At 34.0% G+C, this 16,413-nt stretch overlaps 1 protein-coding gene across 3 annotated transcripts in view; it reads left to right on the forward strand.

The window, feature by feature from the left end:
* USP15 (ubiquitin specific peptidase 15) overlaps positions 1-16,413 on the forward strand; it is a 126,609-nt gene that overhangs the window by 98,594 nt on the left and 11,602 nt on the right. For all 3 annotated transcript variants that reach the window (XM_082849993.1, XM_082849994.1, XM_082849995.1), the window contains 10 exons: positions 3,860-4,033; positions 5,729-5,887; positions 5,967-6,191; positions 13,208-13,291; positions 13,382-13,476; positions 13,574-13,765; positions 14,674-14,789; positions 14,972-15,244; positions 15,623-15,693; positions 16,040-16,155. In XM_082849993.1, coding sequence (XP_082706119.1) covers positions 3,860-4,033; positions 5,729-5,887; positions 5,967-6,191; positions 13,208-13,291; positions 13,382-13,476; positions 13,574-13,765; positions 14,674-14,789; positions 14,972-15,244; positions 15,623-15,693; positions 16,040-16,155 — 1,505 coding nt within the window. The remainder of the gene's footprint in view (positions 1-3,859; positions 4,034-5,728; positions 5,888-5,966; positions 6,192-13,207; positions 13,292-13,381; positions 13,477-13,573; positions 13,766-14,673; positions 14,790-14,971; positions 15,245-15,622; positions 15,694-16,039; positions 16,156-16,413) is intronic.

A 16,413-nucleotide genomic window follows, 5' to 3' on the forward strand; every position in this document is an offset into this window, starting at 1 on the left:
AGGACTTCTAATATATATATATATGCCTTAAGAAAGGAATTGTTCTGGAACAGTCCCAATCAGATAGGAAAGTGATGTTTTTATAATAGAAGAATCTTTGAGAGAAATGCTTCAGAACTCTGGTTATAGTTTTTATTATTGAACTAATGAAAGTTATCTTTATTCTTTAAAACATTGTATTTAATGGCAGCCAGTCCAGGTATCCAATTTTCTTGTAATTGTCGAAGATGTTCATGTTTCTAAGATAGCCTCATGTTAAAAGATTGAATAATGAGTTGCATAAATTAAAAATCAAGCTGTATTATGACCAAATTTAAGAAATGGGCTTCTTTCTTCTACCAGAATGATGGCATTGAATACTGATGTCACCTGGAGGAAATATTTTAGTTGTTTGAGCTCTATTACAATAGTTCCTTGAAATTTATACCAAAAGAGAACTTTTAATGTTTAACTGGTTTTCATATTATTTCAAGAATGTAGTGACTCCTATAATAACATTATATTCAAGGTGAATGTAGTGACTCCTATAATAACATTATATTCAAGGTGAAGGAGAAAATTATGGTATTTTCAAGATGAGGAAAAAAAGTCTAACATCAGTTTAGTTTTTAAACTATTATGATCTATGTAGTAGAACAGTTAAACTGGCTATTGAATTTCTGTATTTGTGTTTCAGAAAATTTTTAGAAAAATTAAGGTTGTGAGTTCCTTAAAACATTATGTTCAGCAAATAAGATGCTTTGGGGGACCATTTAGGATTTAATAGTTTACATTTAAATATAAAGTTTATCTCAAAATATATTGGTTATGATATCTTGACAGGAAATACAGGCAGTTACTTACTAAGACTATTTGTGCTTTGTTGTTTAGTTTGTTACCAGTGAATTATAATCAGCTTCAAACTGGCATGAGTCACTATGAAAATAAGCACTGGTCTCTGTGTCATTGACTTTTTAAAAATCCAAGTAGAGGCCCACTACAAAGCAGATGGTAGATTAAATGAAAGTCAAACAAAAGGGGACCAGGGAGTTTTTAATAGGTGCTGTCTTTTTGGATTTAGTATTCAGGTAGAAGTGCTTGAAGAAACTTTTGAAATTATTCATTACAAGCAAAAATATTTTTGCCTTACTTTGTGATATATCATTCAACAAAATTTGAGTACTCTGTGCCAAACATTGAAAGAAAAGAGTTAAAAAAAAGAAGAAGAAGAAATGGAGGATAAATACATTAGTAAATATAGGCAAAAAACATTTTAACTAAGCATGCATTTATTGTATACATGCTAAATGCCAAGGGACATTGTGCTCAGTGCTAGAGACATGAATTTAAAGGATATCATGATTCCTGCTCTCGTGGAAGTCTCAGTCTATTTGGCAAGACAGACAACCTAAAAATTAAAGTTACACTATATTATAAAATAAATGCTGTAATAAAAGTAAGCACTAAGCAATAAGAAAACATACAGGAGGAAATGCTATAAGGGAACCTGGGAATCCTTCCCAGACAGGATACCTGAATGGTTTAGTAGAAGTTAGTAAGGCAAAGAAGGTATATTTCATATAGGTAGAGTAATGAGAACTTAAAAAGTGAGAGAATGCATGGAGGTCAAAGAACCACAAGTAATCAAATAAGGCTGGGATGGAAGTTTTTTTGTTTTTTGTTTTTTTAAAGGTATTTTATTGACAAAGGATGAGGCTAAATAGATGGGCAAAAGACAGACCCTTCTAAAGATTTGAAATTTTAATCTGAAATTGCTATTAAAGGATTTGTAGCAAGGAAGTGACATAATTAAGTCATAAATTTTAGTGACAAATTTTAGAAAGATCACTCTGGATGCTATGGAAAGCTAAAAAGATTTTCAATTATAGTTGGAAGCTCTTTGCAAGATAAGGATAAACATGAATAATTAGGTAAAAACAAAGCTCAAGAATTATTCATGTTTGCACAACTTGATTTTTTGAAGTGTTTAAACGGTAAAGCATTAGGTTCTTTATATAATTGTTACACACAGTAGTAGAATATTATATTCTTAGTATAACCCTGAGCTGATCAAATATAAGGATTTGAAAACTAATTAATAATTGTTGTAAATGCTGTCTGACCTCCAGTTTGCCTCATCGACTATTTAGTGTTGGTCCTTTTTGTACTAAATGAGATGATACTGCTAAGTGATGGCATTTATGCCCTATGTAGTCATGGTGTATTCTAGGTTGCCTGGCCCTACCTCCAGTGCTGGGTTTATAATTAAAATGACATATATTACAAAAAGAAAAGAGAAAATGAAACTCAGAAGGCCGGTAAGATTATGAAAGTTTGAGATATAAAAGGAATTAAGAGGAAAGGTAGAAAAAAAGTCCCTTCCCTAATTACTTCCTACACTGTAGCTTACCTCTTGTTCACATAAAATATTTTACTGTTGAAAAAGACATGTAAATAACTTTACAGGCTGTATAGCCCACCTCAAACATTTTTTAACTGTTGATAATATTTTTATTGCCTAAGAATAATACAATAACAAGTTCCATGATATTATAAAGGGTTCTCCCTTTTACCTTGAGGTAGGGGCCAGACTACCAGTTTGGACAGTATTATTTTTATTAGAAAATTCCAAAATAGATATCATAGTTACATGAGTACACATAAATTGATTTATAATTGAAACCACATAATATAACGCCGTAATCTATTTTTAAGAATTGAATATGCTTAATTTTGGAGTTTTAGCCAAACAGTATATGACATATAGTCATAGTTTATAGCATCCAAGTTATCAGCATGAACTCAGCAGGCTGAACCTTTCATAGTTACCAAAACTATTTAACTTATTCCATATGAGTGGTAAGCAAGCTTTGAAAAACTTTTATTTCCATTAATCTAAGTCTGAACTGTCATAAGAACAGGTTTCTACTACTCTATGTGCAAGCAACTAGCTTCACTTAAGGCACTTTGTCACTTTACTCCAAGACAAATATCTTCCTGCAGCCGAAAAAAAGTTAACCTATATGACCGTATGTCTGTGTCAGTCATTACATGTTCTAATTAATGGCTCTAGACATCTACTTGATAAAGTAATATTCGGTTCAAAATGAAGTCACATTTTATGGTATTATCAACTTAAAAAATTATTTCATCTTGAGATAAAATATTGTGGAAAAACTACCTCCGCCGTCTATTTTATTTTAAATCCTAAATTATTTAATTCAAAATGGAACAGAGCTGGAGAATTAATTTATTCATAATTTTAATCTTGCCATAAAGGAAAGTTGGATTGTTGTGTTATTAAAGAAGAGCTAGAAGAAGTAAGAACACAGCCAGAGTTCACATAAAAGTTTGTTTTCTGAGGTTCAACTGATCTGTACTCTCCCTTCTAAAAATGGTTGATCCAAAAGGAAAGTTTAGAAGGCTGCACTTTCATGATAAGGAACTGACAATGGAAGCAGTAAATACCTCTTTAAAGTTCATTTCTTGCTTGCCCTCTGTCTCAGTTTTTACCTACTCAGGCTAATTTGCAGATGCCTGGGATGATTAGACAATCCATAATTTCTACCAGTCAAGTAAAAGAAGGAAAGAAAATTCTGAGCTTCTCTCCCAGTTAACCAGTAGTTTGCTGTGGTTAAAATTAATGCAGATTTTACAGCAACAAATATTAGCGTTTTCATTTACTATAAGTAATTGACTTGAAATTTGGGAAATGAATAGTTGAGTACATCATTTGAGTGCTTATTTGATCCGTTACTTATTAGTGCAAGAGGCCATCATGTAAATTTTTTGCTGTATATTATCACTTTGTTTCTCTCTACATTTTAACATGTTTAACGTGTGGTTTCTTTTACTTGAAAATGTATTTTATTCTTTGCAGTGTTTGAGCAATACACCTCCACTTACTGAATATTTCCTGAATGATAAGTATCAAGAAGAACTGAATTTTGACAATCCCTTAGGAATGAGAGGTGAAATAGCTAAATCTTATGCTGAATTGATCAAGCAAATGTGGTCTGGAAAATTTAGCTACGTCACACCAAGAGCCTTTAAGGTTAGTATGGTAAATACATTTTCAACAAGGCCTATATCACACCCAAGAGGACAAAAATCTTTGGGAAAGGGGTAAAAAATCATAGCTATTACAATGGTTTGTGGCCCTCCAAAGGGACTCAGCACATAAATACATACACAGCATATATGGTATTAAATTTTCAGGGTGGGGCACATAATAGATGATTAATTTAAACTGTCCAAAAAGAGTTCTGGAGGTTGGTAAAGGAAATAATGAAATAAAGTTTGAGAAACACTGGTATGGTTCAAAATGACTACAGACAGCAGTGAGCATTTGCAGATTGTTTTAGAATACAGCACATCTCTAAGAAACCTATATAAATATTTTATACAAATGTAAAGACTAAATTTGGGCATGTCATTAAACTCTAAGAACTCTATTTTGCAAGTCATTATTGGTTTGAAAAATTATTGAAATGAAACTGGTCTGCAAAGTGAGCACTAAATATTAATTAAATATATTTTCAATATAATTCTTAAACTTCTATGTTTTTTCTTATTTGTGAGGTAGTTAATTCTTAGAATCAAAATCTCAAGTAATTTAGTTTGTCATTCAAATAAGAATTGAACTGAAATTTAGCTTTATATTGTTGAAGTTTTCCTAATTAATTATATGGGTGAGATTTATGAGAAATTTTAAACGTTTGAAGAAAATAAGCAGTTTTCAACCGTTTTTTTATTTGTTTTTTTGTGGTATGCGGGCCTCTCACTGTTGTGTCCTCTCTCGTTGCGGAGCACAGGCTCCAGACGCGCAGGCTCAGTGGCCATGGCTCACGGGCCCAGCCGCTCCGCGGCATGTGGGATCTTCCCGAACCGGGGCACGAACCCGTGTCCCCTGCATCGGCAGGCGGACTCTCAACCACTGCGCCACCAGGGAAGCCCTCAACCTTTTTTTATACAACTTAAATGATGTTCATATAGAACATGGACTGGGCCACATTTTATTAACTATGTACTAGTTCTTAAAAAATAAAAGACAAATCAAAAGAAGTCCTGCATTTATCTTCCTTAACTTTCCAAACTTAGGACAAACTAGTTCAGACAAGTCATTTCTCAACCCTTATCCGTGATTCCAATTAGTTTCATTTTACAAGATGTTCTCAATTATGTGTAAATAGGTCCTTGATATCTGACTTTTTTCTTTTGCATTTCTTCTCAGTCTCATCAAAAAAATACTTAGCACTGCAAAGACTGGGAAAATTATATATGAACATGAATATTCTTTTTATCTCTATGAGATTTATCCTCTCTTTACACACAGAAATTAAATGAGAGCATTGTACTTTTTTTTTTTTTTGCATTGTACTTTTTTCAAGTGACCCAGAAATGTTACTGAATTTTAAGTCTTTAGTGTTTCCCAATCCTTCGTACAAAACTATACCATATTTTCTCAATGTTCTCTCCTTAGTCAGCATTTCTTTTCTATTTTACAGATTAGTTATCATTATTAAAATATTTTTAGATATGTAATTCTTTACATGTATTTATCCATATGTAATTATCATATCTGCATATGACTGCAAAAGTGCCACAAGTTGATTTGAGTGTTACACATAAATTTTAGGAAGTAGGTGAATTCACAAATATGGAATCTGTGAATAATGAAAATTGACTATATATTTTTTAAATCAATCTTGTCCCTAGAACTGATTTTATAGTTTTGCTTCTCTTACAGACACAGGTAGGACGTTTTGCACCTCAGTTCTCTGGATACCAGCAACAAGACTGTCAAGAACTATTAGCTTTCCTATTAGATGGACTACATGAGGATTTGAATAGAATTAGGAAAAAACCATATATACAGTTAAAAGATGCTGATGGAAGACCAGATAAGGTAAATTTAACCATATTATTGTCACCATTGTTATAATAATGTGGTATCTCTTTGTAATATGTGTCTGTTTTCCTTACAGGTAGTTGCTGAAGAAGCCTGGGAAAACCATTTAAAAAGAAATGATTCTATCATAGTAGATATATTTCATGGCCTTTTTAAATCAACTTTAGTTTGTCCTGAATGTGCTAAGATTTCAGTAACATTTGATCCTTTTTGTTACTTGACACTTCCATTGCCCATGAAAAAGGAACGTACCTTGGAAGTTTATTTAGTTAGAATGGATCCACTTACGAAACCTATGCAGGTAGGAAGTGATTAATTTCTTTGCATTTGTTATTTTTTAAAAGATTAGTGTTGAGTCCTTATGCCTCAAGTACAGTTCGATAATAAGCTGTTTTGCATAAGAGATTTTTTACACTAATTAGTACAACTTTTCAGAACCTTGAAAGGGTGAGGGATGTGTAAAGTATCATTATTTGTCATGTAAAAACAAAATTCTCAAAGACTTTTTCTTATCAAAGAAAAATGAGAGGTGGTTTGATTTTACAATATTGGTATGAATATTAGCTTACAAAGATTAATAACATAGTAATTTCCCAGTTTTCCAATTTGAACTTTCTTTAATGTTCATTGTAATATTTTTCCTACTGGCTGTTGGAAGAGAAACTAATACTTGCTATACATTTTGATTCATATAATGATAAGATAATGGTATATTTATTTTTTTAACATCTTTATTGGAGTATAATTGCTTCACAATGTTGTGTTAGTTTCTGCTGTATAACAAAGTGAATCAGTTATATGTATACATATATCCCCATATCCCCTCCGTCTTGCATCTCATTCCCACCCTGCCTATCCCACCCCTCTAGGTGGTTACAAAGCACCAAGCTGATCTCCCTGTGCGATGCAGCTGCTTCCCACTAGCTATCTATTTTACATTTGGTAGTGTATATATGTCAGTGCTACTCTCTCACTTCATCCCAGCTTACCCTTTGCCCTCCCTGTGTCCTCAGGTCCATTCTGTACATCTGCATCTTTATTCCTGTCCTGCCCCTGCCTTTTTTTTTTTTTGATTCCATATATATGTGTTAGCATACAGAATTTGGTTTTCTCTTTCTGACTTACTTCGCTCTGTATGACAGACTCTAGGACCATCCACCTCACTACAAATAACTCAATTTCATTTCTTTTTATGGCTGAGTAATATTCCATTGTATATATGCGCCACATCTTCTTTATCCATTCACCTGTCGATGGACACTTAGGTTGCTTCCATGTCCTGGCTATTGTAAATAGTGCTGCAGTGAATATTGTGGTACATGACTCTTTTTGAATTATGGTTTTCTCAGGGTATATGCCCAGTAGTGGGATTGCTGGGTTGTACTGTAGTTCTATTTTTAGTTTTTTAAGGAACCTCCATAGTGGCTGTATCAATTTACATTCCCACCAAGAGTGCAAGAGAGTTCCCTTTTCTCCACACCCTCTGAGGCATTTTGGAGATTAATCCTTTGTCAGTTGCTTCATTTGCAAATATTTTCTCCCATTCTGAGGATTGTCTTTTTGTCTTGTTTATGATTTCCTTTGCTATGCAAAAGCTTTAAAGTTTCATTAGGTCCCATTTGTTTATTTTTGTTTTTATTTCCATTTCTCTAGGAGGAGGGTCAAAAGGATCTTGCTGTGATTTATGTCATAGAGTGTTCTGCCTGTGTTTTCCTCCAAGAGTTTTATAGTGTCTGAGCTTATATTTAGGTCTTTAATCCATTTTGAGTTTATTTTTGGATATGGTAGTAGGGAGTGTTCTAACTTCATTCTTTTACATGTAGCTGTCCAGTTTTCCCAGCACCACTTATTGAAGAGGCTGTCTTTTCTCCATTGTATACTCTTGCCTCCTTTATCAAAGATAAGGTGACCATATGTGGGTAGGTTTATCTCTGGGCTTTCTATCCTGTTCCATTGATCTGTATTGCTGTTTTTGTGCCAGAACCATACTGTCTTGATTACTGTAGCTTTGTAATATAGTCTGAAGTCAGGGAGCCTGATTCATCCAGCTCCATTTTTCTTTCTCAAGATTGCTTTTGGCTATTCAGGGTCTGTTGTGTTTCCATACAAATTGTGAAATTTTTTGTTCTAGTTCTGTGAAAAATGCCCTTGGTAGTTTGTTAGGGATTGCACTGAATCTGTAGATTGCTTTAGATAGTAGAGTCATTTTCACCATGTTGATTCTTCCCATCCAAGAACATGGTATATCTCTCCATCTGTTTGTATCATCTTTAATTTCTTTTCATCAGTTTCTTATAGTCTTCTGCATATAGGTCTTTTGCCTCCTTAGACAGGTTTATTCCTAGGTATTTTATTCTTTTTGTTGCAGTGATAAATGGGAGTGTTTCCTTAATTTCTCTTTCAGATTTTTCATTATTAGTGTATAGGAATGCAAGAGATTTCTGTGCATTAATTTTGTATCCTGCTACTTTACCAAATTCATTGATTAGCTCTAGTAGTTTTCTGGTAGCATCTTTAGGACTCTGTATGTATAGTCTCATGTCATCTTCAAATAGTGACAGTTTTACTTCTTCTTTTCCAATTTGGATTCCTTTTATTTCTTTGTCTTTGTTTGTTTGCTGTGGCTAAAACTTCCAAAACTATGTTGAATAATAGTGGCGAGAGTGGGCAACCTTGCCTTGTTCCTGATCTTAGAGGAAATGGTTTCGATAATGGTATATTCAAATACCTGTAATTTTTAGGCATCTTAAGAACCTGGAAAAGAAGTGGAAATTTAGTTAGGCTAAAAATACTTGTTTCAATAATGTTCTAATCTTTTAACAGTTTAGGTTATCAAATAACACTTAGTCTATGCAAGAGCCCTGTGCTAGACCTTAATATCAGTTGTCTGCCTGATTCCATTGCCTAGTGTTATAATTGGATTATTTTATATTTTATGGAGCAAAACACTATATTTTCTCCCTTTATTAATCAGTTAATCGTTTTCTGATGCTTGACCCTCCCTAATAAAAGTATTTCATTACTTTTCTTCCTTCTGTTACCCTAATTTCTATTATAGCACTTACCAAATTTTATTATGACCTTTGGTTTACTTTAACTTTTGTCCCCAGACCATGAATTCTTTGAAGAAAAGGACTTTGTATATCTTTGTATTCCCAACCCTCATGACTTAGAAGTGTTCAAAAATTTTATTCATTCAAATGGGCACCTACTGACTGTAAAGCTCTGGTAAACAAAACAGACATAGTTCCAACTTTAGAAGATTCTTTACTAAAGATCTTAGTTTAGGGTTCCAGCCAGAAGTGCAGTTTGTTAGAGCCTGTTAGTCGTATTAGTCTGCTCGGGCTGTCATAACAAAATACCATAGACTGAAGGACTTAAGCAACAGAAATTTATTTCCCCACAGTTCTGGAGGCTAGAAGTCTAAGACAAGAGAGCCAGCCTGGTGGTTTCTAGTGCAGACTCTTCCTCACTTACAGATGGCCGCCTCCTCTGCTGTGTCCTCACAGGGCAGGGAGAGAGACTGGGAGCACAAGCTTTCTGGTGTCTCTTCTTACAAGGATGCTAATCACATCATGAGGCCCCCACCTTCATGATCTTATCTAAATCTCTCAAAGGTTCCATCTCCAAATACCATCACATTGGTTGTCAGGGCTTCACATAGGAATTTTGAGATGACAGAATTCAGTCCATAGCAGTGTTCATGAAATCTTTATGAAAAGTATGCTTTGAACAAAATTGTCATCGTGCCATTCATTTAGTGGAAGTGTTTGGGTTTACTGTCAACAGGGCACAGAATATGAAGTATTCATAAAAATATAGTACTTTCATCCAAAATAATTAAAGTTGGTAGAGACTAGTCATGTACTCAGTTATGCAAATTTCACCCATTTCTTTTGCTATTTATCTATTTGCTTCATGAACTCATTGAACCTGGTATCTTCATGTCAGTATTTCATCCAGCAGTGCTGAGAATATTTTAGAGAACAAGAGAGACATGGCACTTGCCCTTATCCATGAGCAAGGTTAATAAATACCTGCTTTTATTTTTGGCCAGGGGCATATATGTTCACATGTCTAAAATCACATCCTTTAGATACTCACTTATTCACTTGTTTAGAAGTATAGGATTTTTAACATTCTTTTCAATGGAGAGAAGGTATAGCAATACTAAACTACATCCTTAACTTCTCTAGTTTGTAACTTTACAAATATATGCCAGTGAGTATAATGGAATAAGAGAGGAGTATAAAAAATGAGTAAAAATTTATTGCAACATAAAATAAATGTACTCTATTTCTCTATACCCATTTGTTAAAGATAGTACTTTCCCATGCCAATAATATAACATCTATTATGTAGAAGCAAATTGAAATCAAATTACAGATTAACCTGGAAAGTATGTGTTGAATGGTCTTCTGTAATTTGGGTTATAAATTATTTTTCCAGCAATGTGAATTTCACTAATTTACCTCTTTTCTCACTTGGTGACCAGAAACATAAATTTGTGGAGGTTAGAGCCGTGATCAGCACAGAGGAATTGTGATTTTTTTTTCCTCTTGGAGACAGTAACAACTCAAATACAAAATGATCACCTCATTAACACTGTGCTTTAACCAGCTCTAGAGGAAAAGGGAATTAGCTAGGTTAGCCCACTTGATGAGTTTTCCCATCACTGAAGGTGATTTGAGTCATGGAAGTTTATTTGTAATTGTGTTGAACATGTGTTATGTATTGGACTCACACACTGTGCAAGATGCTGGAAGTACAAGGGTGTTCCTAGTCATTGTTCTCAAGAAGCTTTTCATACAGTGTGAAAAGTGCTCTGACAGGGTGCTGTAGGGATATACAGAAGGAATAACCTACCCAAAGTGGTGATGATGCCTTTGCTGAATCCTGAAGGGTGATTAGGTTTTAAAATTAATCACATGAAAGTTGGGAATAAAGTATTATATAGAACAAGAGAGTGACACGTACAAAGGGCTGAAGGCAAAAGAGAATGTGGCCCACTTCTGGAAACTACAAGCAGATAATATGGTAAGCAGAAGCTAGATCACAAAGAACGTTGATGCTTTCATAGGAAGTTTGGACTTCATCCTAAAAGACTAAAGGAGCCATTAAAGTGTATTAAGTATAAAGAGATTGTGTGGTCAGATTTGTATTTCAGAAAGAACATTCTGGCTAGTGCAGAGATTGGATTGGACGGGCTTAGATCAGATGTACTAAGACCAGGTAGGAGGTTTTTGCAGTGAGGAGATGACAGAGGACAAGGGCTTGAACTCTTAAGCTAAGTGTCAGGATGGCAGTCAGATAGAAGAACCAGTTGAATATAGGAGGTAAAAATGTATTAAGAGTATTCAAGTTTATTGAATTGGAAAACTGAGAGAGAATGGTACTATTTGTTTTAATGGGAGATATAGGAAGAAAGGTTTAAGAAGAAACCTATTTTAGTATTGGATATGTTGGCCTAACATGACCTAAATCTGTGTTTAGTATTGGACAAGTTGAGATTCATGAGGAAAATTTAGGAGAGATATCAATAAGCCTTGACTTTATGTATGTAGACTAGAGGAGAGAGGTCTGTGCTTGAGATATAAATTGGGTGGTGAGCTCTATGAAGATGGTAGTGAATGTCTTAGAAGGATGAGATCACCCAAATGATCATCTAAATCAGAACTGTTTTAAAAAAAAAAAAGGGCCATATTAATAATTATACCAGGACATCAGGCTAAGCTAGGACTCGCCAAAGCAAACTGGGATATATTGTCACCTAGTCTAAGGAAAGCATATAGAATCAAGAAGGCTGAGGATAAAACTCTGAAGGATAATGCTAGAGGAAGCAGTAATGCTGCAGAGAGTTCAATAAAGTAAGGACTGGTAAAGATTTGGTTAAATGATAGTATTGACAGCCTTGGTAACAGGTTAAATAAAGAGGTGAAGGCAAAAGCCAGGAGTGGATAAATAAGTGAATGAGAGATAAAGAAGTTACGATAGTCAGTGTAGACATTACTTTACAAGGTTATTTATAAAGCAGAGGAGAAAGGGAGATAATTAGTGGAAAATTATTAGAAAACAGTGAGAGACTGTTTTGTTTTTTGAGACTTGTATACAGTTCAGTGCTTTTATAAGTCAAGATAAAACGAAATAAAGGATAATTGCTGGGCTTATGTTCTAGAGCAGCGGTCCCCAGCCTTTTTAGCACCAGGGACCGGTTTCATGGAAGACAGGTTTTCCACGGAACGGAGGCAAGGGTGGGATGGGGTGGGGGATGGCTCAGGCAGTAATGTGAGCGATGGGGAGTGATGGGGAGCGATGGGGAGCGGCAGAGGAAGCTTCGCTCGCTCACCTCCCGCTGTGCAGCCTGGTTCCTAACAGGCTGCGGAACAGTACTGGTCTGCGGGCCTGGGGGTTGGGGACCCCTGTTCTAGAGGAGGCAGAAAAGGATAGATGCCAGTGTTAGCCTTGAATGGGGAAGAGTAACACCTGATTCTCTTTCCTTGTGTCAAAAGAGACAGAGAAAAGGACCTTTTAGACTCAAGTTTGTAAGGGGAACAGTAAGTTGGAGATTTTCCTATCCAGTAGCCTATATTTTTCTCAGTGAAATAGGTATTCTGCTGATAGTGAGGGGAGAAGTGGTAAAATTAAAGGCCTAAGAAATGGTGAAGATTTTAAATAGTTATTGAGAAAAATAAGAGAATAAGCGAATAAAGGCTACACAGAAGAATTTCTGGCTGTTGTTGAAGGATCAGCTGAGATTGAGCACTGTGAGTCTGTAGTACACCAGTCTCTGAAGTTGAGCAGTTTATTCCAGCAATCTAAACAACTCTGAGAAAGTATAGCAAGAATAAAACTGAATAACAAAGTAATTAAAGTTTTTGCAATGAGTGGTTAAAGGGATGAATCATGGGGGTGGAAGGGCATGGACATAGTAGGGAGCTGATAAACTAGGAGAAAATTGAGAATTAGAAGGACTAGATATCTCAGTACAAGCCAAGAATAGGAAAGAATGAGTTTCCAGGAAAAGTAAATAGTGATTAAACAGTTAAGAGTCTAAGATGTCAGAAGTGGTGCAGGAGATGGCAAGGTCCAAGAAGTGAACTACAGTTGAAGCAAGTGTAGGTCTTTGAATTGAGGAGTCAGGGAACAATAAGATAAACCATCCATGTGGACTTTTGTCACCCAGGATGATGCCAAGATTGGAGACAAGACACAGTGAGCCAGATGCCACCGTGAATGTGAGGAAGCAACCAAAAGGTCCATCTCACATAGTGAATATTTTCCAAAGTAATAAATGTATTATTTTTTTTTGTTTTTTAGTACAAAGTGGTTGTCCCCAAAATTGGAAACATACTTGATCTTTGTACAGCGTTGTCTGCTTTGTCAGGAGTACCTGCAGATAAGGTAGGATGTTTCTGGGTTTAAAGTATGTAAGTTGGAATTTAGTTTTTCACTGTTGTAAAACCAGCTTAATAGAAATTTATTTCCTTTTAGATGATAGTTACTGATATATACAATCATAGATTTCACAGAATATTTGCAATGGATGAAAACCTTAGTAGTATTATGGAACGGGATGATATTTATGTGTAAGTATGAAATCTATTGTGCAAATATTACTTGAGAAAAAATTGAAAAGAAATATCATAAAATTTTCAGAGTTTATAGTCAATTTTATCCTTGTAGGTTTGAGATTAACATCAATAGAACAGAAGATACAGAGCATGTGATTATTCCTGTTTGCCTGAGAGAAAAATTTAGACACTCAAGTTACACCCACCATACTGGTTCTTCACTTTTTGGTCAGCCTTTTCTTATGGCTGTACCACGAAACAACACTGAAGATAAACTCTATAATCTTCTGCTTGTGAGAATGTGGTAAGTGCCAAACAAGTCTACATTAACAAAATAAAATACTAAATAGCTAATAAAGGTAAACATGCAAGGTACTATCAGAATATAATTAGTTGTCTGTATTATTTCAGCTTTGTTTAGATGGGTAGCAATGTAAGAAATCACATTATAGTCTAATCCAGTTTCTTGATCATGTAAAGCACATTACTGAGGTAATTTTAAACCCAGGAAGCATAAATTCTTTTAGTTGTTTTACACCAAAAGTTTACAGTTGGAAGAAAATAGGAATTTATCATGTTTGCACTCTGAAATCATAACAAATGTCATGTGCTTCATTTCTTTATACACCGTGCTCATACTGATAACAAGAACTCATACTAATAAATATTTTTATTTAAAAGGATAAACTTTCATGGTTGATCCTTTTGCAAGGCAACACCTTTTTGTTTTCCTAAAACCTTGATTTGAATTATAACGTAATCAAGAATGCCATTTGCTCCCTTTCTTTTATCCTTTATAGCTAACATATTTAGTTTTCTTTCTTGCATACCTATTTTAATATTGTAGTCCCATAAACCATACATAAAGATGACATTATAAACTATAAGTGGTCTTAGCAATAATATATATATATCATCTAAATGAGGATCTTTATAAAATAATTTTATGTCAAGAAATTATTTGCCACAAACTTTTAACATATAAAAGAAAGATGTTAAAACCCTAGAAGTAACAAATTAACTTATTTTTATAAAGACAGCCAAACACAAATGATTACAGTATCATATCTTGAGTTTGAATTTATCATTGAATCCACTAATGACCACTGTTAATTGTATTTAGAGATTTTGTTTTATTAAAAGAATGAAAAATTTTTTTTAAGTTTTTGCCTTTATAGGACTGAACTTGTTTGATTTCTGATTTTATTTAAGCCGATATGTCAAAATATCTACTGACTCTGAAGAAACCGAAGGATCCCTACACTGCTGTAAGGACCAAAATATTAATGGGAATGGCCCAAATGGCATACATGAAGAAGGCTCACCAAGTAAGACTTCCCTATTAAATTGTAAAAACTTTTCACTTGGGTTATTGCTGCAGAGAAAAATTAAGAGGATGGGGATTAAGGAACTAAACAATATTTGCAAGCCTGGGAAAAATAGTGTTAGTATTAATAAGTTTTAAATGTAACATTGGGTTTATTTAAAGATTTCTAATATCTAATTTTAGGTGAAATGGAAACAGATGAGCCAGATGATGAATCCAGCCAGGATCAAGAACTTCCCTCTGAGAATGAAAACAGTCAGTCTGAAGATTCAGTTGGAGGAGATAATGATTCTGAAAATGGATTATGTACTGAGGAAACTTGCAAAGGTCAACTCATGGGACACAAAAAACGATTGTTTACATTCCAGTTCAACAACTTAGGCAATACTGATATCAACTACATCAAAGATGATACCAGGCATATAAGATTTGATGATAGGCAGCTTAGGCTAGATGGTAAGTATTTGTGGAAAATGGCTTAAACACTAAACTTGAGCGCGTGTTACTTTTTTTAGGTGAAACCATGAAATTCAGCACTATCATGAAAAATAACATTTATGTATCTATCTACATTTTTAAATGAAAAGCCTTCATTTCTAAGTATACTAAAACACATGTCGGTGTTTATTAAATGAAGGTTGGACTTATGCTTAAGTTTTTTTTAGCTCTAAAGTATCTTAATGGCTTGGAAACAGCTATTTACCCTGATCACCTAGTGCAAGTAGAAGAGACTGCTATTTGTTTATTCTGGTATATATCTTAACATTAAAATATATTCGTTTTTAACATTAAGGCATATTAAATCTTAAAGAAAAAATATGTTTTCCACCTTAGAAAGATCTTTTCTTGCTTTGGATTGGGATCCTGATTTGAAAAAAAGATATTTTGATGAAAATGCTGCTGAGGTAAGTCATCAGTCATTCCTTCTTTATCTTTCCCTGTTGATCACACTGTTTTGTTACACTCTTTTGCTTCTACCAGCTATGTTTATTTTGCAGTAAAAAATTGGTTATGTGCTAAAGGAGAAAAGGCTTGTTGGTTTTGAAACTGCTTTCTGTTTAAACTTCCTGGTTGTCCATATAGGTGTGTATACAGGAATTATTAGAAGTGTAGTGTAAATCTCAGCTGAAATATGCTTTGATTTTTTTGAGAACATTTAGGAGTTTTTCATTACTATTCATAGTAATATGGTATCACTAAAATGAGTTTTGTTTCATTTGTTTTCTTAACTCAAGAAATACTTCTCTTTAGGATTTTGAAAAACATGAAAGTGTGGAATACAAACCTCCTAAAAAACCCTTTGTGAAATTAAAAGATTGCATTGAGCTTTTTACAACAAAAGAAAAGCTGGGTGCTGAAGATCCCTGGTAAGAGACAATATTAAATAATTGTTTCTAATTATTTTTTAAGGATTTATACTGAGGTATGTGGTACATCAAATTGAAAAAGTGATAATTAAATTCCCTTTGATATTTTTAACAATAAGCATTTCTTTATCTGCTAATAATGTATTAAGAGGGATGAAAATGTCTTTAAAAGTATTATTATAATGTTAAGCTTTAATTTTGTTACTGTATTTTCCATAATAGCCATTTTACTGTGAATAATTAATTTTAGTTACATTT

This window comes from Leucopleurus acutus (genome assembly GCF_964270905.1).
Source record: "Leucopleurus acutus genome assembly, chromosome: 11".
Classification (NCBI taxonomy): Eukaryota; Metazoa; Chordata; class Mammalia; order Artiodactyla; family Delphinidae; genus Leucopleurus; species Leucopleurus acutus.